Source organism: Pavona decussata, unplaced genomic scaffold, assembly GCF_977016875.1.
Source record: "Pavona decussata unplaced genomic scaffold, jaPavDecu1.1 SCAFFOLD_48, whole genome shotgun sequence".
Classification (NCBI taxonomy): domain Eukaryota; kingdom Metazoa; phylum Cnidaria; class Anthozoa; order Scleractinia; family Agariciidae; genus Pavona; species Pavona decussata.
This window is the reverse complement of record NW_028145470.1, coordinates 3,052,900-3,078,421: the sequence shown is the minus strand read 5'-3', so window position 1 is coordinate 3,078,421 and position 25,522 is coordinate 3,052,900. Positions and strand designations below refer to the sequence as shown.

General features: G+C 40.1%; 1 protein-coding gene across 2 annotated transcripts; it reads left to right on the top strand.

Moving 5' to 3' along the window:
* Positions 1-184: 184 nt before the first annotated feature.
* LOC146481796 (uncharacterized) lies at positions 185-24,614 on the top strand. Of its 2 annotated transcripts, none has more exons than XM_085107807.1 (12): positions 185-789; positions 4,120-4,358; positions 5,285-5,564; positions 7,158-7,266; positions 7,712-14,903; positions 15,623-16,432; positions 16,924-17,151; positions 18,051-18,314; positions 18,773-20,414; positions 20,983-21,233; positions 22,426-22,609; positions 23,098-24,614. In XM_085107807.1, exons 1-12 carry the CDS (start codon positions 306-308, stop codon positions 23,187-23,189), a joined length of 11,775 nt encoding a protein of 3,924 aa, XP_084963933.1. In that variant the 5' UTR covers positions 185-305; the 3' UTR covers positions 23,190-24,614. The 2 variants fall into 2 exon arrangements, with proteins under 2 accessions (XP_084963933.1, XP_084963932.1); XM_085107806.1 differs by having other exon boundaries at positions 22,423-22,609.
* Positions 24,615-25,522: the final 908 nt, after the last annotated feature.

Sequence of the window (25,522 nt, the reverse complement as noted above, 5' to 3'; positions counted from 1 at the left end):
GCGTGTAAATGCAAGTAAAGGTGGTCTGTGGTATCTAGAAAAGAGACTGGGCTCTAGCAAGCGCAAGCCTCACTTCAAATTTCCCACTTCTTACTCAACTGACCAATCACAGTCGAGAACGGCGTCGATTTTGAAGAGTAACTGTCAACTGCCAATTCATTTCACACGAAATGAGATCGATCGACCGATCGAGGAACGCGGTTCTTGTTGAAGGTGTTGGATTTGTGGCGGGATTTTCAACTTCGATCTGCGATGCTGTGAATATTCTTCTACTTCTCGGTGACGTTTGGGCTTTGGTGTAGAAAATGAGTTGGGCGAAAGAGGAGTGGAAGCAGGAACTATCCGCGAATGCTTTGAACAAAGTTTACGACCTAGAGCAGCGATGTGAAACGTTACAGAAGGATTGCAAACAAAAGCAATTTCAACTGGACAGTTTACAAGCCGCGCTAGCGAAGCAGAAGAAGTTAACCGAAGAGGAGAAAGCAAATGCTTCGTTGGTGAAAAAGGAGAACCATTCTTTGGGTGAATCTATTCAAGAATTAGAGCGAAATCGCGAGAAAATCCTACACGACTTGCAAGCGAAAGAAGGACAGATCCGTTGTCTCGATGGCAAACTTGCTCGATGTCAACAACAACTGGATGGCGAAACTGCTAGAGGAGTTCAATTAAAGAACGAGTTGGATCATTTACAGTATGATCATAATCAGATTGTGTCCAAATTGGAAAAGCAGAGTGGAGATTTTACGAAAGCAAAAGAGGCTAATAACCTGCTTCAAAGACAACTTGCAGGTAAGCTTATATAGCTTCGAACAAATGATCAATCGATATAGAGTCTGTTGAGGTTTGTTCGCTAAATAGAGTTCCTTTGCAAGAATATTTTTGTGTTGTTTGGTAGTCAGTTGCACATTTTATGAAGTAAACATTAGCTACAGTTCTGTTACTCGCCACTAATATTCAATACGATGCCTCGAAGAACCATTCCCGCCATATTTGCATGTACGCTTTTTCTACAATGGTTGGCATCGATTGCTATCTTAAAATTTACAGCAAATGACCCAAATTGGTCGTTGTTGTGTATATAATTTCCTAAATTTCTGATTGCAAGTTACAGGTTTGCAATACAATGTAAAGACAACTAAATGAGAATATGGAGATTTGTCTTAATTTTAAAACCCAAGTTGTGCAAACATCATTTGCATAAAAACTGAATACCCTCTTTCTGTTGATCATCCTAGCTAGATTGTACAGGGTGCATCTTGTGTAAACCTATGGCTTGATTTTAATGAGCCTGGTACAAAATATTAATTTCAAAATAAATTTAGTCTCTGTAGTTCTATTTGCTTCAGGTGAAGTATTAGTATGGAAAGGTTATTCATCTTATGGTTAGATCGCAGAATACCCACTTTTAAAAATAATATTCAAGTTAAAACACTGCTCCTCCAGTCCTCCAGTCACGACTGGAGGACTGAAGGACCGCAGTTGTACTAACTTAGACTAAATTATTCATCAACTGCCGGACTGAAGGCGCACAAGCTGTAGTATGTTAAATTTACTAAATTACTCATCGACTACCAAACTGTGGTACTGAAGGAAACCAAGCTCTACTAGCTTAGACTAAATTACATATTGACTGCAGGACTGCAGGAGCAGTAGATTTGTGCCATTCAAAATGGGCCGGGTATTCTGCAATTGCTCCCATCTTATACCATAACGTAACTTGTTCAGGAAGATTAACTTACTGGCACAAAGGACTGAGACCAACCCGTTGGAAGTTTTAGCAAGACAATTGAAACTTTGGTACCAGAGACGAGAGGAATGTCTTTGGTACAGTACAAATTATGGTTAATTTTAAAGGATTGGGTGAATTTCTTTGTTTTTTTTTTTTTTCAAAGATTAACTGCCATAGGCTGCCTGGAAACCCCCCTGGCCAAAATGTTGGTCTCAGTCTTGTAAACCTCTCATGCGAGCGTTAGTCATACCAGTTTGAGTTCATACTGGTCTCATGTAACAGGGTCCGAAATTGCGCTTTCCTGGTCGCCAATGCGACTAAAAATTTTGCACTGGCGACCAGAATTTCACAACTGGTCGCCAACAGGCGATTAAGGTGATTCCGTTGAATTGCATTGCGCATCCTTGCTGCGCATAATTTTTCGCGTCATTTAGCGCGCGCACGAGCGCGCGCACGCAGAACATTACGGGATTTCCTTGAGGTTAAGCTCGGCAAGAAAATAAATGGTCCTTTTCTTCTAAACGAGCACGGTGACCCCCATTTTTTAATGCATCAATTTAAATGTCATACGGTTGACCACTATATATCGCGATTTAAAGAAAAGTTTAATACTCTACTTTGAGATATTTTTATTTGAATGCTTTAAAAAGCACGTATTTAGGTAGTACTGCTTACGTGCACACGCAGCAAAATCTTTAATTTCTTTCATAATCTTAATTCCAGTTCAATGAAAATAGTTTGTTGTGTAAGATTAAAATAAATTTTGTTGAACTGCTTCGATATTTTAATGCAAGAAATTGATTTTTCTAGAAATGAAAGTTCCTTTTTCTGATTACTAGCGTTCCTAATATAAACCTCGTGGGTCATCTATTTACTATAATAGCCATCCAGGTTGCACAAAAACGAGCACGGTGACCCCCATATTTTATTGCATTTTTGTAATGCTCATAACATAGTCATAAACTGGACCAAGTCTTAGACAATTTTAAATACTCCTTCTTTTTCAGCGGAATCACCTTAACTATTTCATGCCACGATCATTACAGAAATAATAACTTTGATTTTCAGCCAAATCGATTAAAATAAAATTCAAAGCCGCCCGCCAATTGGTGACTTACTTTTTACCTTTCCGCTGATTTTGAAGTATAAAACCAATTTTTCTTTTGTTAATTAAATCTACCACAACGTTTCACAGCTACGATCAATCTTATTCGTTAGCAGAAAAATCGCCATTGCGGCCCCAAATGCATTCTCTTTGTTCTGATTCTTAAAAGAAAAATTGGCAACCAAAAAGTCTGGTTTGTGTTTTACTGTGAAGGAAAAATGTTATTGACACTTTTTGGCGACCACATTTTTCCATATGGCGACTGAAAAAAAATATTCAGTCGCCAGTTGGCGCCTGCCTAAAAAAGTTAATTTCGGATCCTGTGTAATAACCCCCAGGTAAATGACTTACCCTTTAAGCCCTTACAGTGACAAGCATCAAATTTCTCCTTGTAATATCAATACTTATTCAACCCCTGAGGTCATGAGAATTAAGGATATGATCACCCAAGGTGAATTTCTTGATATTTTAATAACTTCTCCACAACACTTTAATAAGAAAAGTATGGGGGACAAGATAGGAGAATTGTTCTTCTAGCCAGAAATCTGCGTAGTTGGTAGAGCACTGCACCGGCATCGCAGGGGTCATGGGTTCAAATCCCATTCAAGTTTGGGTAAATAACTGCAAGGATCTTTCTTCTATTTAACCTTTCACCCGCAGTTCAACTACACTGTATATGTTTTCATATATTCATATTCATTTATTCATCTTTCACGGTATATTACGAACTCACAATATGACCAGCTCCCAGTTGGCTTGCTAGCTCAGTTGGTAGAGCACTACATTAATTTTGTGTGACCATGCATGTTGTTGTGTCAATAGTATGAAAAATACTTTAAAGGGATTTGGAAGTTGTTTATCTGATGTAAGAATATGCCATACATGTAAATGTTTGCATTATTCCTTATTCGCTTTTTTTTATTGATGAGGCATTGCTGACTCTGCAAAAAATTCAAAACCTTTATCGCATTGGCCAACTTGAAACTATGATATAACTTATTTAATCAATACATTGTGACACTGTCCAAACATGGTCATGGTGCAGTCAATCTTCATCTTTTGTGCATCAGGGAGGAAAATGCAACAAATGAGCATCATCTCCAGCTTTTTTTGCAAATTATGTTGAATAATAGAACAATAATATTATCCTGTTCAATCTTGTGGAATATCTTCTGATTTTAGCCAACTGGGACTACAGCCTTGTTGCCTAAGTATTAGGTGATATTCCAGGTGATTTCGCTGGATAATTGTTAAGTATTTTATTATTTCTTTTGACTGGAATTAGGGCATAAAGAACGGGTGAGAACTCTGGAAAATCAGCTGAAATCGCTTGGAGAAGAACCTAATGCAAGAGCGAAGAAAAGCTCATCTGGATCTGACTCTGAAGTTGAATGGCAATCTGGTCTGGAGAGTAAATTAAAGGAAGCTGAAACAAGCCTGCAGCAAGAAAAAGAACAGCGACAAAAGATTGAGAATGAACTCCAACAGCTTAAGGCCACTGCTGCCAAATTAAATAAAACTGAGGTAAGAATTAGGGAACAGAATTTTTATAATTACAATGTAAGAACATTAATTTTAAGAAAAAGGCCTTTTTTGTTACCCCACCTCCAGCTCTCTCTACAGATCACATCAGAGTAACTAACATTGAAGGTTGCTACTGGAATGGATGCTCCAAAATCAGGTTTCCCCTGGACGTCTGTTTTTGTAAGGCTAATTATTTGTCAGAGGTCAGACCTTCTCTGTGCTCACTGGCCATAACTAGATTTTCAAAGTGCATAAGGAGTCTAATTGTTTACAACTACAGCCTTTCAAGGAACGACACTCATAGGAATTCTGATTGTGGGGTATACAATCCTTAACATTCAGCAATTTATTGTGAAAGTCAACCCCTACTCTACCAGGGATGTAACCAAGAAAAACCTCAGCAGGCTCATTAATAAACCTAACCAGTTCCTTTGGACTGTGCACCAGTAAAATAAGCCTCAAGTATTTGTGTTCTGTTGAAATTTAAGCCAGCTATAAAATCTCTTTCAGTTCTGTAGTGCCACAAAAAATGCATGGAGAAGTGTAAGGAGAATGTGCATCACATTCTCCTTATTGATACTGGGGCTTAACAGGAAGTACACCATCTATGAGTCCATCTATCCTCCATCTAGTGATCAAGGCAGTGAGGGAGATGGTGAGAAGAAGACAAAAGGGAAACATGTAATCCCTGGTCTTTTTTACCCCTTGTCATTCTCCATCATATGTGCTCTATGCTTTTAAACTAGACAGATTTACAGCAGTATATTTTAAGTGCTTGTAAAACTCACTTTACTGAGTAGTTTTTTGCCTAATTAAGTTAATTTTTTATACTGTTTTTCATGGTCTTTTTATTAGTGGCAAACTGAAGTGTGATTGTTGTTGTTTACATACCACTACATGTATAATTATCTTGCATTCCTTCCCAGGAATTCGTTGCTCCTTCATCAGAAATGAAAGAACCCATCTTGGGCAACCTTCCCTCAGAGCATGACCAACTACAAACTAAAGTCAAAGAGCTTGCCACAGCAACTGAAAAATTAGCACAGAAAGATGCTGAGCTTCAGCAAAAGATCAAAGAGTTGAGTAACATGACAGAAAGCTTGCAGAAAAAGGACAACGAACTGTCTGAGTTGAAACTGGGTGCGGCAGAGATCAACAAGATTAAATCTGAACTGGATCAGGCGAATGCTAATCAAGTTGCTCTAGGTAAGAGAGTAAGGTCCTTTACTATGTCTAATTTCAATACCATGCAAACTCTGAAGTTCAAGAAAATGAGCAAAACGAGACTAAGGATGGTTATTGTTTAAAACCAAGTTTTGGTTTCTTACAACAACAAAAATCTTACAATATTTCAGCTCTGTTACAGAGTCATAGTCATGTTAATTAATTTGAACAAATGGACAGCTTATATATCAAGGCTAATTAGGCATATTAACAAGCTTAAGGTAAGGAATAGAAGTAATTAAAGAAACCAACATTATGTAATTAAAGAAAAAGGTCTAATTCTCTAGAGGCTTAGGCTCGATTACCAGCCACTGTTCGGGAAATGAGCCCATGTTTGCCTCCAAAGAGCTGGAACCAAGGGAGCAGCGGAAATTGAGCCTACTAGAGGCTTTGATTTCATCATTAATACTAGGCTTTAAATTCTTAATATAGAAAGCCTCAAGAAAGGCTAATTGTGCCAATTGTCATTGCAGTCAAACAGCTCAAAATTAGTATGAACAGCATTAGTTTTAAATGATGATAACCATCCTCGGTCTTGTTTTGTTCACTTTCAACTCCAAATTGTCAGATGGCTCTGAATTCTGAAGGTCAAGATTGAACCAAACATCACATTCTTCACTGCTGTCAATCAATGTAGCAGATCTTAAAAGACAAAAAAAAAAGGCTTTGTCTCAGCAGGGTCTAAAGGCCATGTTCAATGTTATGATTGGCAGATGTCAATCCACTTTGTCAGGTTTAGTATTTTTGTAGTCAGTCAGTTGTCGACATCATAATCAGTTAATGGTAAAACATGCAGATAATAATATTGAATGACGTGATGCAAAACTAATGTAAGTCATGATTTGGCCTTGGCGTCCAAATTTCTCTGAATTGTCTCTAATTTGACATGCACGCAGAGTGGTTCTTGTGTCAGAAACATAGTTCCATATTTTCTTTGTGATTTGAGGGCTCAAATTCACCCAACAAGCTCATGACTTAAGCCTACATTAATGCCTATGTCGCAAATGGAGGTTGGGTGCCCAGGAGCCAGGTGGCTGGTACCGCCAACCCAAACCCAGGTAGGTAGAACACCCCATAAGCCTGCCCTACCCACAGCCCAGCCCATGCAACCCTAGCACCTGTCACACTGAGACTAGAAGCTTATTTAAACTGAACCAATATTGAAGGGGTGCCTGAAAATAAAGCTCCATGTGACTTCTGATAAATTGCTCTAGATTCTCCTCCAAATTGCTTTGTATTCCCCTGTGAAACAAGAAGAGAATTTGACCTTACATCAAAAGTCACTTGGGGCCTTATTTCGCTCATCCCTTTAATTATCATTGGTTAGGTTTTGAAGTTCAGCGTATGTATGTTATTGAAAGATGTAGTAATGTGTCAAGTCAGTTCAAACATCATTGACTGTGAGAATTACTTGGAATCTCAGATTTTGTACCAGCACTGCCAAGGGCCAGAGGCAGTTCTTAGATCTTGGTTGTGCGTAAACTCAGTACATTTTTGTATCACAGTCAGTTAATAATACAACATGTAGGTATTCAAAGCTATTCCTTTAATGCGTTTATTTGTCTCTTTTCACAGAGAAAAAATCCAAACAGAGAGAGTTAGATATGGAATGCCAGCGCCACAATTCAGAGGCCGTCATCAAGGGAATGGATGAAAAATTGAAAGAAAAGGAAAAAGAACATAGGTTTGTTCAGTCTGAAGTTTAGCAAAAGTTATTATTTGTGCTGTAATCCTATTTTAATCTTCTGTTGTAGTTATATTTCATCTTTTCATAAATGGACTTAGTAATTTTTGAATTTTTTTTAAACCTTTTGCTAAGAAATAAAAAAAAGATAGAACTAAGTTTCTCCAATTCTTATTAAATAGTTTAATACAAGTATTAAATAGTAACAAAATTTAATATTAAATAAATTACAATTTAACTTGAAAAAACAATTCATAATGGGGAGGAGAGGGGGGGCACCTCTTGTAAAAAACTAAAACTGTGTTCCTTATAATAGGCTAATAAACTAACTATTTAGTTAAAATTAAATATAATAGGGAAAATGAATCATTAATATTGAGTAAGGAATGTACCATTAATATTCTTCTTGTTTACTTTGTTATGCTGCTTTTGTGAATCACAACAGGCAGGAGATGCACTCACAGTCCCAAGCCATTGCTGCTCTCGAAAAACAGTGTGCTGACTTGGAGAAGAAATCAAGTACCCTACAAAACAAGTTAGATAACAGCCAGAAGCTGATTGAGGCAAAACAGCAGGATATTGCAAGATTGAAAGCAAATCTTAGTGAAGTTGAAAACTCAAGAAATCAACAGAGTTCACATCTGGATAACAAGGTCACTGAATTAGAGCAGAAGGTGAAAGAGGAGCAGGAGAGATGCACAGTGGCGAAACGGGAATTGGAGGGGGCCAAAGGAGTTCTTGCAGAAAAGGAAAGTAAAATTGCTGATTTGAACTGTCAAGTAGAGAAGCTTAGCTCAACCATTCAAGAGAAAGAAAAAGACTTGAGTTTGAAAGAGAAACAAAATCAAGAGTCACGCGGAGAAGATAACCAGAAGCTATCAGCAGCGCTGGAAAATGTTGCTTTGCTGCAACGGCAAAAGGCTGAGCTGGAAGTGGAAAATCAAAAAGCTTTGGCGCAGATGTCTGAAGAGGCTGCCGTGACTGTAAAAGAGTTTCAGTCTGCAAAACAAGAAGTAACCAAGCTTAAGGAACAAACTATTCACTTGGAGAATCTCATTGCTGGCAAGGAAAAGGAGCGTCAGGTGACTGAAGAGTCTTATAAGAACTTGTGTGAGAAGTTGCAAAACCTGGAGATGGTTTTGGTCAACAAAGACAAGGAATGGGCAACAGAGAAAGCTAGCGTGATAGAAAAAGAAAGATCCTTACAGAGCGCTCTTGAAGCGATGAAGAATGATTCCAAAGCAATGCAACACGATTACAAGAAAGCTTGTGAGTTAGCGGACATGAAGTCAGCAGAGGCCACTGATGTGATTGACAAGTTGGAGTCATCGCAGAAGCATGCGCATGAGTTGCAGCAAAGACTGAGTCGAACCGAAACTGTTTTGAAGGAAAAAGAAAATGCTTTCAGCGCACTGAAGGAAGAAAAGGAACGACTGTCAAAGGAACAGCAAATTAAACAAGAAGAAGCTGAAAGAAAGAGCAACGAACTCAACAAGTTGTGTGATGATAGAAGAGCAGAAATTGAGAGGTTAAGAGAAGCGGTAGAGTCTGTAAACCAGAGGTTGAATGCATCAAAGGCTGAATGCACGGTGAAAGAACAGGAGATTACGGGACTGTCTGCAAAGTTACAATCAGTTGAATCGAAGTGTGAGGACTTAGCAAATTCTCTACAGGCTGTAAAAGAAAAGTTGGCAAACAGCAAAGAAATGGTAGAAAAGAAAGAGGCAGGCATAAAAGAAGTCTCACTTGAATTAGAAACAAAGGAGAGAATGTTATGTGAGGTGCAACAGAAACTTGAAGATACTCTGTCAGCGCTTTATAAACTTGAACAGGCGCACAGCCATCTTGAAATGCAAAGAGAGGAAGATTTGAAAGTTGTGAAGACCAAAGAGGAAGAAATGTCTTCACTAGCAAAGGAACTTAATGAAATCAGAGGTGTCACGGATAAGGAACTTGCTGAAATGAGAGAACAATGTAATGCCACGCAAAACGAGTTTGTGTTTTTACAAGAGAAAACAGAAAACTTGGAGACGTTGCTTGGAAAAAAGGAGGCAGAAGTTGCAGCTGTCAATCAAGAATTGGCAAAGTCAAACAAAGAACTCGTTGCCCTGCAGCAACGCCTTGCATGTCAGGAAGAAATGGCTAGCAAACACGAGCAAGACAATGCAAAGTTGGTTAGTGATCTTGAGCAAACTTCTTCAGCTCTGGAAACCAGGAAAACAGAGTTAGAAGAAACATGGGAGAAACTGAGAAAGCTTGAGGCAGAACATCAGTCAGTGCTGGAGAAGAATAGTCTGGAGATTGAGCAGTTGAAGAACGAAGAATCAAGCTTAAAGGAAAGACTTGACCAAGCAACAACAGTAGCAGAGAGTAAAACAGAAGAGTTCAAGGCGACCAAGGCTCAGTTGGATGCTGCCGAAGGTGAAAGGTCGGAGTTGAGTTCCATGCTTGACGAGCTTTGTAACACTAATTTTAAATTGGAGGACCAACTTACAGAGAAGACTGCACAACTGGAAGAAGCATCGGCAGCGGTTAAAAGAAAAGAAGAAGAGTTGTTGAACCATAGTACTGTTATAAACAATCTTGAAAAATCCAGTGGAGACGAGATGGAGAAGGTTAGAGAACAGTGTGCTCTTCTGGAAAACCAAGTCTTGGAATTGCAGGAGAAGTGCTCGCAATTAGAAGCTTGTGTTCAAAACAGAAATGCTGAGATTAGCAGTGCAACAGAAAAGATACAAGAACTAAATGGTGAGATTTGTAAGCTGCAAGATGATCTTGCTTCAAAGGTAGAGTTGATTGAAGATTTGGAGAAAGAAAGAGTGGCGCTGACTGAGAATCTGCAGTACAAGACAACAGCCCTCGAGAACAAAGAAAAGGAACTGAGGGAAGTTTCTGATAGTTTAATAGAATTGAAGGCAAGTGGAGAATCAGCACTTGAAGTGACACACACTGAAGTGGAAAGCTTGAAAAAAGAAGTTACAAGTTTGTCAGAGAAATTGGATCAAGCCAGTGTTGCCAATGAAATGAAAGAACAAGATGTCGAAAGTATGAATGAGCTTCTTCAAACTGCAGAGGATGAGAAGCAAAAGCTGGGAGCTCAGATGGAGGAGCTGCATGAGAAGAATGTGCTGATGGATGAACAGGTTGCAGAACTCCAGAGTAGACTAGAACAAGTTTCAGAAGCTTTGAAAACTAAGGATGAAGAGCTGTTAAATCAAAGAAACATTGTAACGAGCCTAGAGAAAGCCAGTGAAGAAGAGACTGTAAGGATAAAGGAGCGATGCGATTTGCTTGAAAACCAAGTCTCTGCACTGCAAGAGAAGTGCACTCAGTTAGACGCTTGTGGCCAGAACAAAGATGCAGAAATTAGTAGTGCAGCTAAGAAGATACAAGAATTGACTGGTGAGATCTGTAAGCTTCAGGATGATCTTATATCAAAAGTAGAGCTGATTGAAGGATTGGAGAAAGAAAGAGTGGCGCTAACAGAGAATCTACAGTATAAAACAACAGCCCTTGAGAACAAAGAAAAAGAAATGAAGGACGTTTCTGATAGTTTAATGGAATTTAAAACTAGTGGACAGTCTGAACACGAGGCAACATTCGAAGAGATGGAAAGATTGAAGAAAGAAGTAACACGTTTGACGGAGCAGTTGGAGCAAGCCATTGTAGCTAATGAAATGAAAGAACAAGATGTCGAGAGTGTAAGTGAGCTTCTTCAAACTGCGGAGGAAGAGAAAGGAAAGCTGGGTGCCCAGATTGAAGAACTGCATGACAAGAAAGTAGAGCTGGAAGTTGAGATTGCAGATCTAAAGCAGAAGTTTGAAAAACAAGTAGTGGTCCTTGGAGATAAGGAGACGAAGCTGAGCGAGCTGTCGGAAAGTTTGGAAGAGGAGAAGAAAAAAGTGCAAACAACCATTGAAGGTTATGTCAATGAGGTAGATACACTCAAAAATGAAGTTGTAGTGTTCAAAGAACAGCTGGAAAAACTCAACGCTGTTGTCGAAATGAAAAACCAAGATATCCAGTCAAAGTGTGATCAATTAGAAGCAGCCAAAGGAGAAAATCATTCTCTGGTATCTAAACTTGATGAACTGGTTTCACAGTGTCAGGTCTTGGAAGAAAAGAAAGTTGAAATGGAAACCAACATTGAACAGTTGGCAAACATACTCAAAGGTAAAGATGAGGAACTTGCAGAGAAATGCCAAGTGATAGAAGAGCTTCGACAGAAAGAGGCTGATGACAAAATGTGTGAATTACAGGAGCAGAACAATGCTCAAGAAAATGAGATTGCCTCGTTACATGAAAAATGCAGCCAGCTGGATGCTGTTGTGCAAAGTAAACAAGAAGCGCTTCTTGCTTCAGAAGCTAAGCTGCGAGAGTTAGGGGATGAAATGTGTGCTCTTCAAGAACAGCTCACAAAGACTAATGATCAGGCAAATAAAGGAAAAGAAGAAAATGATGCATTACTGGTTAGACTGGAAGAGACTTCAAAAGCTCTGGAGAACAAAGAGAGGGAACTTAGACAAGCGAGGGAGTCATTTGAAGCTGAAAGTAGCGCTCAGCAGTCTGAGTGTGCAATGCTCTGCTCTCAAACAGAAAGTCTCAAAGAAGAAGTCTCGTCCCTGTCAGAAAAACTTGAGAAAATCTCTGCAGTTGTTGACGTAAAAGATCAGGAGATAACATCGATGATTCAACAGCTCAGATCTACAGCAGAAGAGAAGGCAGGATTAGAGATTAAAGTGGATGAATTGAACAGCTTAAGCACAAATCTGCAAGAGAAGAACACGGACTTACTAAACAGGATGGAGCAGCTCTCAGATGCACTGAGGACCAGCCAGGATGAAGTCAGCGCGAAATGTTGCGCCATTGAAGAGTTACAGGTACAAAGTGAGAAGGAAATCTCTGAATTGAAAGATCAAGAAGCAGTCCAGAACAACGAAGTTTTGCAGTTGCAAGAGAAATGTGGTCAGTTAGAAGCGTGCATTGAATGTAAAGAATCTGAATTGAAAGAGTTGCGTTGTAAAGTGGAGGCGTGTGAAACTACTGCTGGGTCTGAGGCTTCACGTTTGAAAGAAGAATTGGGAAGCAAGGAAAATGAGTTGAAGAGTAAAGAGTTTGCAGTGCAGGAACTATCAAGCAAGCTTGAAAACAAAGAGCAACAACTCCAAGATGTAAACAAAATGATTAACGAACAGAACGAAGAATTAAAAGAGCTTTTGGCACAGAAAGAACAGTTACTGAAAGATCTGGAAGACAGGGAATCTTCCATTGAGTCACTGAACAAGAAAGTGGAGCAACAAGAATCTGTGCTAGTGGAATTGAAGGCGAAACTCTGCGATAAAGAAGAACAGAACAACTCCTTGAGAAAAGAACTTGAGACTTTGGCCAGCCAACTCACTGAGAGTTTGTCAAATGAAGAAAAATCAGGTACGAACGTTGAGTTAATGAATAGCAAGATGGAAGAAATGGAGGCTGCAGTGCAGGAATTGAAGCAGAAACTCGGGAAGAAGGAAGAAGAGAACAGTTCATTGAAAAAGGAACTTGAAGCTTTGACCAATCAACTCACTGAGAGTTTGTCAAATGAAGAAGAATCGGGAGTGAATGTTAAGTTAATGAAAAGCAAGATGGAAGAAATGGAGGCTGCGGTACAGGAATTGAAGCAGAAAATCGGGACGAAGGAAGAAGAGAACAGTTCATTGAAAAAGGAACTTGAAGCTTTGACCAATCAACTCACTGAGAGTTTGTCAAATGAAGAAAAATCGGGAGTGAGCGTTGAGTTAATGAACAAAAAGGTGGAAGAAATGGAGGCTGCAGTGCAGGAATTGAAGCAGAAAATCGGGAAGAAGGAAGAAGAGAACAGTTCATTGAAAAAGGAACTTGAAGCTTTGACCAATCAACTCACTGAGAGTTTGTCAAATGAAGAAAAATCGGGAGTGAATATCGAGTTATTGAACAAAAAGGTGGAAGAAATGGAGGCTGCAGTGCAGGAATTGAAGCAGAAAATCGGGAAGAAGGAAGAAGAGAACAGTTCTTTGAAAAAGGAACTTGAAGCTTTGACCAATCAACTCACTGAGAGTTTGTCAAATGAAGAAAAATCGGGAGTGAATATCGAGTTATTGAACAAAAAGGTGGAGGAAATGGAGGCTGTGGTACAAGAACTGAAGCAGAAACTCGGCGAAAAGGAACAAGAGAATAACTCCTTGAGAAAGGATTTTGACAGTTTAGCCAATCAACTCACTGAGAGCCTGTCTAATGAAGAAAAGAAGGGAAGCAATGTTGAAGAACTACGACAAAATATCCAGACTTTGGAAGCTCAGTTGTTGAAGGAGACTGAGAAAAGTGGATCTCTGTCAGATGAGCTACAAAAAATACAAGAGAAAATGGGCACAACGCTTGTAGCTCTGGAAGAAAAAGAGAGTGAAATAGCAGAGCTGAGAGAGAACAAGTTTGCAAACGAGGATAAGATCTCAAAACTAGAGAATCAGCTGGGTGACCTGGACAAGTCTCTAACCATCGCACAGAATGACAAGGTTCATTTGGAAAAGCTGTTGAAGAATGCTGAGATCAAAGTTGGTGAAGGTATAATGCTGATTGAGAAAGAACGAGAGTCTGCTGTCCTTGAACGGAGTCAGTTGTTAAAGGAAAAATCTGAAGAGTGTGCTTCCGCTCTTGAGCAACTTCAGAAAAGTAAGGAAGAGGTTATGCGATTGAAAGACATGATTGTTCATCTTGAGAATGTTTCATCCTCTAAGGACCAGGAGAAGGCAAAGATGGAAATGTCATATGAAGCATTCAGCGAGAAAACACAAAAGAGAGAAGAGGAATTGTTGAAAGCTTGTAAAGATCTTGAAGAAGAAAAGTCGTCGCTTCTTGAAAGGACTAGAGATATCCAAGCAACAATGGAAGCCTTGAAACACGAGTGTAAAGGTTATCAGCAAGAGTGTAAAAAGGCGTGCGAGCTGGCAGATTTGAAGTCTCAGGAATATAGAGATGTGGTTGACCAACTTGATGACTCACAGAAGCATCTGCAGGAAGCTCGTCAGCAACTTTCGAGGGCTGAAACTGAACTGAGAGAATCTAAAGACGAGGTGAAACAAGTGACGGAGGAGAAGATGGAACTGTCAGAAAAAATGAATGAAGTGAAGGAAGGACTTGAAGCGACAATAGAAGGATTGAGACGAGAGATCAGCGAACATGAAGCAAACATTTCAAAGCTTTCGAGACAGCTGGAAAGTAGCGAGGCCATGGTAAGAGCCACAGAGAGTGAAAAATGTGAGCTTGAAGAAATGTTGGCACGACATGAAGAAGAACTTCGTAATGCTGTAGAAAAGGTGAATGCCTTTGCTGCAGAGAATGTTGAAAGGGAGGCGATGACGAGGAGACAACAGGAAGCTGAGAGGTTGATTAGTGATCTCAAAGAACAGGTGGTGTTGTTGGAAGGAAGCAAAGTTGAGTTTAAGTGTGAGCTGGATAAAGCGAAGAGTGAGGTCAGCCAGCTAAGAAGCACTATTAGCAACATGGAAGATCAACATATGTCGGCGATGACAGCGAAAGATTCAGAGTTTGGACAGAAGATGGATGCAGCGAAAGAACAAGAAAGTGTGACAGAAAAGAAGATAGAGAAATTGCAAAAAGAGGTCAGTAATAATCGCACACATTTCACCTCCCGTAAAGCGGGCGCCTGTCTTGAGCAGACACTTAGCAATTATCCTGCGAAATCGCGCGGAATATTGCTTCATACTTAGCTGACCAGGTTGTAGGCCGAGTTGGCTAAAGTAAGGAGATATACCGTAAGATTTATCAGGATAATTGTTTTATTAGTCAACACATTGATAACAAAGCACAATTTTATTGTAGAAAAGCTGGGGACGATCTTTATTTTGCCATTTTTCTTCCCAACACACGAAATTACGTATATCGCAGGATATCTGTTGACTACGAACGACGAATATTGAGTGCACCATGACCTTATTTGGGCAGTGTTACAATGTGTTGAATAATAATCAGTCAGCCGCATGCAAAAAAATGTTGTCCACCCAGACCTGTGTGTATGTAATAGATGCACCAGTGAAACAAAAGGAAAATCATGCAAAATTGCTGGGTGTGGGGATCCAGGAATGGGTCAATTTAAATCTGTTGGGTGGAGGGGGTTTAGCCATGTACTTCTGGTCACCTAATACTCAAAAAGCCAGGCTGTTCTGATGGGTCTTATAGTAACTGCTCATTCAATTTTTGTGATAAGACTTAATTTTCCCTTTTTTTTGTTTTTTTTTTCTCTTTTACCAAGCATTCCATTTCACTTGGGGGGAAGTTTGAATAAAAGCAATAATTTTGTTTGTCATTGGTTTCATTGCAGAAAGATCAGAAAGACAAAGAGCTGGAAAAGTTACAAAACCTGCTCACAGCAAGATGTTCCCAGGTAGAAAAACTGCAAAGAAATCTCAATGATCAAACAGAACAGCTGGAAGCTCTAAAGACCCAAGTGAGCTCACTCTCAGTCGAACTGGACTCTCTCAAAGCGGAGCATAAGCAGTGTCAGCTGAATGAAAATGGATCCCAAAAGGTTCAAGAACAAATTTTCGAGTTGGAGCATCTGTTGTCACGAGAAAAATCAAATGCCGAGGTGATGATGCGCGCGTTTCAAGAACAGGAAGAGCAATGGGAAGAGGAGAAGGCGAAGATGCTGTCGACAATGAACATTGGTTCTGAAAATGAGAAGTCATTGATCGCTGAAGAGAATAATCAGCTAAAACAAAAGGTGGAGGAGTTGCAGAAGGATCTTAATGCCAAAGAAAGGGAGTACGTAGAAGCACTTCAACAGACTGAGAGACGAGCCTCTTCGAGAGCAAATTTGAACTCAGATCTCCTGACCAAAATAAGAGAACTTGAATCTCAGTGTGAAGAATTGAAGTACAGCTTGAAACAGAAAGATGAGGAAATCTTTGTTAAGGAGGAGAGTTTGAAGGAGAGTAGACAGGAAGTGAGGAGCCTGGAATCTAAATACGCTGCCGCGGAAGAGGTTGAGCGCGAGTTACGTCATCATCTAGGGGAGGTTACACAGCAACTGGAGTGGAGCAAAGATGATAAGACGACAGAGAGCAGTAATGAGGGAGGGGAAGGTGAACGGGAAAAACTAATGGAAGCTTTGAGTGCAGCAGAGGAAGAGGTACAAATTAGTGTAATCATTTTTTCACAAAACTCATTGTCTCGGTAGGTTTACAGCTTAAAATGTTCTTGGTTTTCCGTTTAAAACAATAGAACGGACAAATTACGCCATTCGTGTGAACCCAGTTAACATGGACAGTTTTAGTGGTCCCTTTGGAATCCGTATTAGAGCGATTTTCAATCGTCAAACCAAACCAAAGTAATTACGCTGGCCAATCACAACACACACTAGAAGCGCAATGAACCAATCAGAACTCGACGTAAATACATGTAACCGGCGTCAAGCGCGGGAAAACGCGTGCGAGCGAGGCGCGATTGGTTTTGGTTTTGTTTGTCATTGGTTGAGAAAGTGGCACGAATTTTATTAACCATCACAGAGCATTGTAAAGAAAAACCAAAGCAAACGCGATATTACTTTCGACACTCAATGAAAACCTCTCTTACGGGGTTTGAATCTTGCTATAATCACTGCAATTTACCTCTTTATTTCAGCTTGCAGTTCTTAGAGCAGATAAACAAGACAAAGAGAAGTGGCTTGAGGACGAACGAGTAAAGATCGTTGAGGCAGCTAAAGAATTTGCCATGAAACAAGAGCAGACTTTTGAGAAAAAGATCGACAACTTAGAGCGAAAACTGACAGCAAAGGACGAAGATCTTCAGGAAATGGAATCTGCCATTAAACAGCTGCAGTATGATCTGAAAACCGCGCAACAAGAAAAGGTGCGAGCAGAAACTTGTTGTTTTCACCCTTTAAGCCCTAACAGTGATCACCATCAAAAGTATCCTTGTAATATCAATGCTTATTCAACCCCTGAGGTCATGAGAATTAAACGGCGATTTACACGGTACGACTTTGTCGCATGCGACAAGCTTACGACAGGCCTACGAAACGCATTGTTTCGTGTAAATCAAACCTACAACTCGCTTACGACTGTTGTGTACGTCACAAAAAATGTCGTAGGATTTCAAAACATGTTTTAAAATCCCACGGCAATCGTAGGTATAGGCAATGGTGAATGACGAGAGTTGTGTGCAATGTTTTGCATGACGCAAGTAGCGCGCGCTCTAGAAATCGCATGCGACAGTTGTAAGCAAAAGTTGTACCATCTAAATCGGCCTTAAGGATATGATCACCTAAGGTGAATTTTCTTGATATTTTACATATAATAACTTCTCCCCAGTACTTTTATATGAAACGTATGAGAACAAGATAGGAGAATTAGCTCTTTGGTATGAGGGGTTGAAGGGTTAATATAAGAAGGGACATTTTTGAAGACACTATATGCAAAAGACTTTACTGTTTCTTGACATGGACTCTATTTGCTGATTAAATGAAAACTTATTAACTAGTCCCCTGTCTCCATTTGAACCGAACGGGCAATTTTTGGATAGGCTTATTTTCCGAACTTTGAGGTATCTGTTTCTTGCAGGCGCTAGATTGGGGAGGGAGAAGAAGGGTATTGCGCGTGGGAGCAAAACAAAGCCGTGCGCGATGTCCACGCTTCGCGCGGGCCCGATTGCCCTCTTGCCTTCTTCTCAAGCGCCTACCACGTAGCCTAATAATATACAAGCTAATAACCAATTTCTTAGTATGTTTTGTACATATAACTCGTTTTCAGAGTGTTCTCCTTGAAGAAGTCGAGGAGAGGGAGCGAGATTTTGATGCCCAGAAGAAGCAATGGAATTCAGGAAGCTTCAGCTACGACAAAATTCAACAACATATCGCTGATCTTGAAGAAGAGCGCCAACATGTGAGCCAGCTACAAGAACAGTGCAGGCAACTGGAGTTGAAGCAAAAGGAGCTTGAAAACGCCAACTCTGCTTTACAAAAGAAACTTGGTGAAGAGCAAATCCGACGTAAGAGCGACAGTGAAGAGAGAGAGGTAAGCCCAAAGATTTTTTTTTGTCTTTACGTAACACGGGAGCTTTTGGGAATGATGTATTCAGTGAGTGACACAGGCATACTCGGAAAAAGGAAATCCGAGTGCTCCTATCAGAAGTCGAACCTAAGGCCTTCCGATTACTAGTTCGGATACTCTACCATTGAGCTACAGGAGACTCGTGGGAGCTAAGGCCATTTGTTTACAATAACCACCTCCTGTTAAATTTCTTGTGCACTCATTGGTTAATTGTTATCGTCAATGAGCTCGAGAGTTCTGGATTGAAAGTCGTGCCGCTCTTATTTAGAAACGTTTTGATTTAATCAACAATTATTCACCAAATTGGAGGCAGATAGCAAATACTATTCGGAGTTTGATTATACAATGAAAGAACGCGGAAACAGTATCCTCTTGTTTGGCATATCATGTACTGAATATTGGGCTTTGCGTTATTTTCCCAGGTCATAGAGGATGATTTACACAGCAAAGTTGATTTATTACGCACCGAATCGGAGACATTGAAGGAGAAATTACAGAATAAAGATTCAGTCGTTACTGCCTTGTCTGATGAAAAAGCTAAGTTAATGGCAACTGTGGAAACTTTAGAAGGGAAGCTGGGGAAATCAGCGCAAACTGTAACGGAACTGCAACAGAAATGCGACCTGATGAGCGAGAAATTGGAGAGTCTGCGAGTTGAGAAGGGTGCTCTTGAGCAAGAGAAGGATGTATCAGTGTTACAGAAGACTCAAGAAAAGCTGAATCTAGAAAATTTCGCAAAGAAAGTACAAGAACTTCAGGAAAAGCTTGAAAACGAAAAGAAGGATAAGAAGGAGTTGTTGAATGCTGTGAACGAAATGGAAGAACTTCTTAAACAAGAGAAGAAATGCGTTGAGAAAAAGAGTAAGGAACTTAATGAGATGGAAGCAGTTCTAAAGCTGGCCGATTCTAAAAATGAAGAGTCCGTGAAAGAAAAGGAAGCGAAGATAGTGGAGATGACTTTTGCGTATGAGGATCTTCGAGATAAACTTGACAAGGAAGGCAAAGCTTTGGGAAAGAAATGCAAAGAGTTGGAGGAGGTGAAGAAAGAATTGAAACAAGCCCAGGAGAGGATTGAAGAACTGAAAGAACAATACGAGGGCGAGCTGGATAGTGTGAAGTTTGAGTTACGTGATTCTAACAATGATTGTGCGTTCTTGAGAGAAGAAAACGAACAGTTGAAACGGAACTCCACTGGAAGCGCGGATCAGACAACATGGAATAGAGAAAAGAAGAAGCTTCTACATCAGCTTGAGGAGTCGAAAATCAGGTTTAATCAAGCAAAAAGCAGTCAGGAAAAGCTAGAGAAAGAACTTAGTGCCGCGAACTTAAAAGTTATCTCTCTTGAAAGCAAAGGGAAGCCATCAGAAGCGGACGCGATAAAGCGACTTCAAGCTCGCGTAAGTGAGCTTAACCAAGAACTTCAGAAGTGGAAAGCTATTGCAAACAACAAAGAGAAAGGGGTAGCTGGAAGCAAGGAGATTTCAGCAAAAGTGGAGGAAATAAAGCGACTTCAAGCTCGCGTTAGCGAACTAAATCAAGAGCTACAGAAGTGGAAGAGTATTGCCAACAACAAAGAGAAATCAGTTCTTGGTAGCGGAGGTAAGGATGCAGAATTACAAAGCCTTCAAGCTAAAGTATCTGAACTACAAGAAGAACTGGAAAAAACCAAAGCTTTGGCTGATGAAAAACGAAAAGCAGCTGATAAAACACTGGCAACGAACTTAAAACTTGTCAGTAAGATCGAAAAGCTTGAAAAGCAAGGGAAACAACAAAACGCTGCCCCGACAACCTCTGAGAGTGCTACTGTTGTGGAAAGCGCACCTCGTTTGACCAGCCCACCAAAACCCTCCAGAGTAAATTTAACACAAGCTGTCAGTAACGCTGGCGTTTTCTCTCCACTTGCAAAATCCCTGGCAAATTTGGACATCAAATCACTGAACACGGCTGGTGCTACTGTCACGGAGGAGACGAGACGTGGTGATCAAGAGTCGGGCATGGCTACCAGACGAGGCATCCCTAAACCAAGTGAGGCTATGGATTCCAAGAAAAGGGCAGGCGAGCAAGGTATGTTCTCTTTAAGTAACCAGAGTCAATGAAGAACTCCCAAATTTTATTTTTTAATAACGTTGCAATAGTATCTTAACAACATTAAAGCTCTGTTGAACAGCTTTCATTTACATTGTCACAAAAGTGTAACGGTACCAAGCGCGGGAAAATATGTGACCGGAGTCAAGCGCAGGAAACATGTAACCAGTGGCAAGCGCGGGAAAACCTGTAACCAGGTGCCAAGCGCGGGAATAAGAAAGCCAAAAAGCCGGAGTCAAGCGCGGGAAAATGGGAAAACCTGTAACCGGGTGCCAAGAGCGGGAAAACTTGCAACCGTTGCCAAGCGCGGTTTAAATTTTCATTGTTATTTTTCCTATTGTTTCACATCATGCTTGCTCTGATTATTTAGCGTACACTGGTCGTGCTGTTTAATCAAGTATGTAGTTTATCGAATGTATTACTGAAGACAGCACACCTAATTACTTTCAAGAATCATCACTTAAATTGAAAATAATTGGAAAATTTCTCAACGTTTCTACCATCCAGTTCATCCTCTTTCCTAACATGGCACGTGTTCTTTTCACAGCTGTTGATACTAATCAAGCTAAAAGACTTCGAGTCAACAGCGGCAGTGCTGACACGGTGGAAGCCCCGTCGGGGGATCAACTACCCGAGGGAATGCCGGAGGTGGTTAGTAAGGGGTTTGCCAGCATCCCCGCCCCTCCCACTAAATCACCGTTTATTCTACGCCGAACTACTACCACTGGTGGAGTAAGAACGCGCGCAGGCGCAAAGAGGGCAGCGGCTGCACGAGCAACAACGGTCACGCAAGGAAGTGTAAGTTAATTTAAATCTGTTAGTCTCACCCTTGTTGATATGTGGATATCTGTTATTCATGACTTGGTGGTTTATAGGATTTCTACCTCGCTTGGTCACGTTTAAGGACGGTGCCTACTAACACAGAAGTATTTTTTCGCGGTTTATAACTTTGCGGGAAAAGCATATTTTAGCAAGGGCTATTGGAATCCAGAAAGAAAATTGGGGGTAACCACGCGTATGTCAGAGATAATTAAGCAACAATCATTCAAAAAAAGCAGTAAAATACAAAGCAACGTATGGCTTTTTTTCCATATTGAAGCTTTATTATCTCTGAAAAATGCATGGTTACCCCCAATTTTCTTTTTGGATACCAAGAGCACTTAATAAGTTCTGCTTTCTCCGCATAGTTTTAAACCACGCAAAAATATCCCTGTATTAATTAGTAGGCACCACCCATAGCATTCTCGTCCCCAGAGCCCCAACGTTTTTTTTTAATTAATGAACGAGTGGCTCTGGGTCCATCCAAAAATATCTTTTTTTTCATTGGCTGTCGAAAACCTGATGCGCTATAAGGTGCGCATTTGTCTTTACTTCCTAATACTGAGTAGTACTGAGCAATAATAATACTGAGCAAGCGCAATGGTAATTTATCACACTGAGCGTGCGCTACCGGAGGTCGTGAAATTCACGACATCCGGTAACGGCTGTTACCAGGGCCTACGATCCAACCGCTGACCAAAAGATCGTAGGCTCTGGAAACGAGGATGCACCCATAGTAAACCCGAGTATCTCGAGATGCGCAGGACGTATGCGCTGTGACAAAAGTAGGTACCGTCCTTAAGAGGAGGTGAAAAGGGAAGGGGATTCGGTCTCTAAAGGTTGCTGCTATCATGCTTTGTCACGTTTCTAAACAAATTCTGTCTGTCTGTTTAAGTCATATGTTGCAAAGGCTCCGGCGCTCAACAAAATACTCTGGCACCTAAATGTTTTGCAGCAGCACCTAACACTTTACATGTTGGGCTCCTTGAAATTTTTCTTATGCAATAGCCTTGCTCTATTTTATACGATTTTGTCACGCAGAGGACGCTTGAAAAAACGCAATTTTTAATTTTAAAAAGTTTGACCTAATGAGAATCAAACACGTCTTATACTTTTTAAAACATGGACACTAGTTCTGGCTAATGGATTTCTAAAATTCTTTTTTTAGCAGAAAGAAAACCCTCTCTCCTCTCACTCACCCCCACGGGCACAGTTGGTCCCTCCTGAAATGGCTCTGTCTCCGCGGAAGACAAACAAAATCCCCACAAGTGCGGCGCACGGACCAAGATCCAAGATCCCTAAACCAGGAAGTAGTCAAGTCCCGAGACCTATGGCTAGCAAGCTAAGGACAGCAGGTGTGTAAACCTACTGTTTGCTTATAATCAACAGCCATTGTACGAGCGTACAAACAGGCTGCACCCACTGACGCTAGAACCACCCTGTGTAGCATAATAACTACAGGAAAGTACTGCCCAGTAGCTTTCATTTGAATGGTCACACTTTAGGATTTCATCCACAGACTCCAAAGTTAGAACCACCTTGTACAGCATAACAAACAGCACCACAGGAAAGTACTACTCAGTAGCTTTCGTTTGATTAGTCACACTTTAGGATTTCATACACAGAGTCAAACGTTAGAATCACCTCGTACAGCATAATAAACAGCACCACAGGAAAGTACTGCTCAGTAGCTTTCATTTGAATGGTCACACTTTAGGATTTCATCCACAGACTCAAAAGTTAGAACCATCTTGTACAGCATAATAAACGGCACCGCAGGAAAGTACTGCTCAGTAGGTTTGATTTCACCCAGGAACTCTTCCTTTCTTTTTTGTTTTTTCAGCTTCCACGAGGCAGGCTACCCAACGTGGCCGCATGGCCCCAGAAGAAGCAAAGAAACAAACGACCAATCAGCAAGAGTGTAAGATGCAGTAAAAACAAACGACCAATGAACAAGACACTTACATCCAGTAAAAACACTCGACTTTTCAAATAAGTAGAAAGCGGTACAACCGTTTATGAACTTAAAAGGCAAAGCCTTTGGTTGAATTACCAAATCCAAGTGCGTATATTACTGAAGCAGTCGCTTGCCAATAGAACAATTTTTTAACCGACTGGAAACCGTAGAGTTTATTTTTCTGAGATCCTACAGTAAATGTAGGAATCGACATTTTCTTTAGTTTAGTTCTCGTTGCCACGCGTTAATCTGTCATGTCATTATAGGTTGGTTGTTGATCGCGCGTGTTTTCTTTGAAGAAAACATCTGTAAATATGTTCTAAAATTCCTCGTAAGTCTTTGGTCAACTAAAACAGATTCCTCGTCTTTGTTTTAATTGGGCGATATTAAATTCTACAACGTTGGCTTTTCCCTCAAAAAATTAGGTCTTATTTTAATGTTGACTTGCCGTTGGCCCAGTTCCTGTACCGCTTGCTTCCAGTTCTTCACTGTCAGTTCGTTTCGGACCACGTGTTTCGAAACGGTCTGTTTGATCGAGACGAAAGATAGAGAGATGCCTAGGAACTAGGCAAGACTTGACATGGTCGATCACGCATTGATCTTCAAGAGTAAAAGCTCTTGGTTTTGGTTGTAAATATTATTTACTGAAAATCTTCCGTCTTGTTGTCATTTGCTTATTAAGACTACTGGACCGTTTGCCTTTCCCGTGTTTCCAGTGAATCCTGTTACAGTGATCAGCATTTAAATTCTCTTTGCAATATCACAACTTGGTTAAAAGAAAGGTTACGAGAATGAAAGGAATGATCACAACAGATGAAAAATGTCTTGATATTTATACAAATTCTCCTACTTAGTACGATTAGAAATACAAGTAGAACAGAAAGGGGAGTAAGAAATATGTATGTAACCTTTGAAAGAGAAAATTTAGAAATTAAAAAACAAATAATTGGCTGGAAATAGTCAAGTGGCTTTGTCGCCGTTTGTTTACATTTTCTGCCGTTTTAGTTCTCCTTCGATGGCTTGTTGAGAAAGTTGACTTTGTAGAATCAAATCAAAGTTTTCACCAATTTTTACATTGTAAATCTTCACTGGTGTTAGGAACAATGGATTCATATTACATGATTTTCCTTGCACTATCGATATGTTCTCGAAACAGTACTATGTCAAAAGATAATTGTGCATGTTGTTGTAAGGTAAACGAATACTGTTGTATGATATAAAATAGTGTTTTTATCGCTAGGAGTATAAAATGGCGACAAGTTCGTATGAATAAGCCAACTCTTAAGAAAAAATCAAGGAAGCGAAATAAAGTTTTCTATTTTGTGTTCTATTTCTCTCTAAGACGTATATTTTAAGAAGCTGTTTCATAATTACTTTAATCTTACAAAAGTACTGGAATGTTACGAATAGTGTATTTAATTTTGTATCAGTTTCACCCTTCCTCGACCACACCTTTCTTCTTAAACATCTTTCCCTTTAAACACACCCCTTCGTGCCAGCTGCCTCCTCTGTAGCGCTTTTACCGTAAACTTCCACAGTAGACATGCACCCTTCAAAAGCTCGATTTCCACTTGACCCTGATAACCTGCAGCTGCATTGTTTTTTAGGGTTGAGAACATTGTTCTGTTGTTCGTTCTTTTGTCCTCTCGACCAACCATGTAAGGTGTTGCAAATAGTGCAGGTCGCCCTAACTTCCTAATTTAAACCCTCCCTTTAAAACCTTTTTTCATAATAAGCCGTTCAAAATTTATACCTATGGTTAGCTGCAAGCTGAGGTTTCAAGCTCCCTCAATTTTCAATTCATTGCAATGTTGAAATGCAAGTTCCCATCAATAATTAATCCTCAAAAACAAGTTAAAAAAAGTCCTTTGACTGAATATGTAGAGAATATTACAAGGCAGTGAGTAAATTGTTTAAACACGAGAAAATAAAATTCATATCTTCAAGCCACCGTGTAGACAAATCTATCGCTCGCCATTTTTCACTGACCGTTTTCACAAACAACCGTGAAAAAGCGGGAAATGGCGTCATCAACCTCCTCACCAGTGAGGATATGGAAAATATGCCACTCGGGTCCCGGATGTAGCTTCGTATGAATTTTACGAATGATGTATTTTCCATTAAAACACGAGTCTATAAAATAAAAACCTCTTTTTTTTTGTCCTCCATAAGAATAAGATTGCAGTTAAAAACGTACCACAGCTGTTTTGCATTAAGGATGCATTCTCAACCCCAAAGCCTTTACCTTTAACAGTTACGCACAAAAGAGAATTAAGTACTCTGGAGTCGAGAATGATGAAGGATGTTGCCT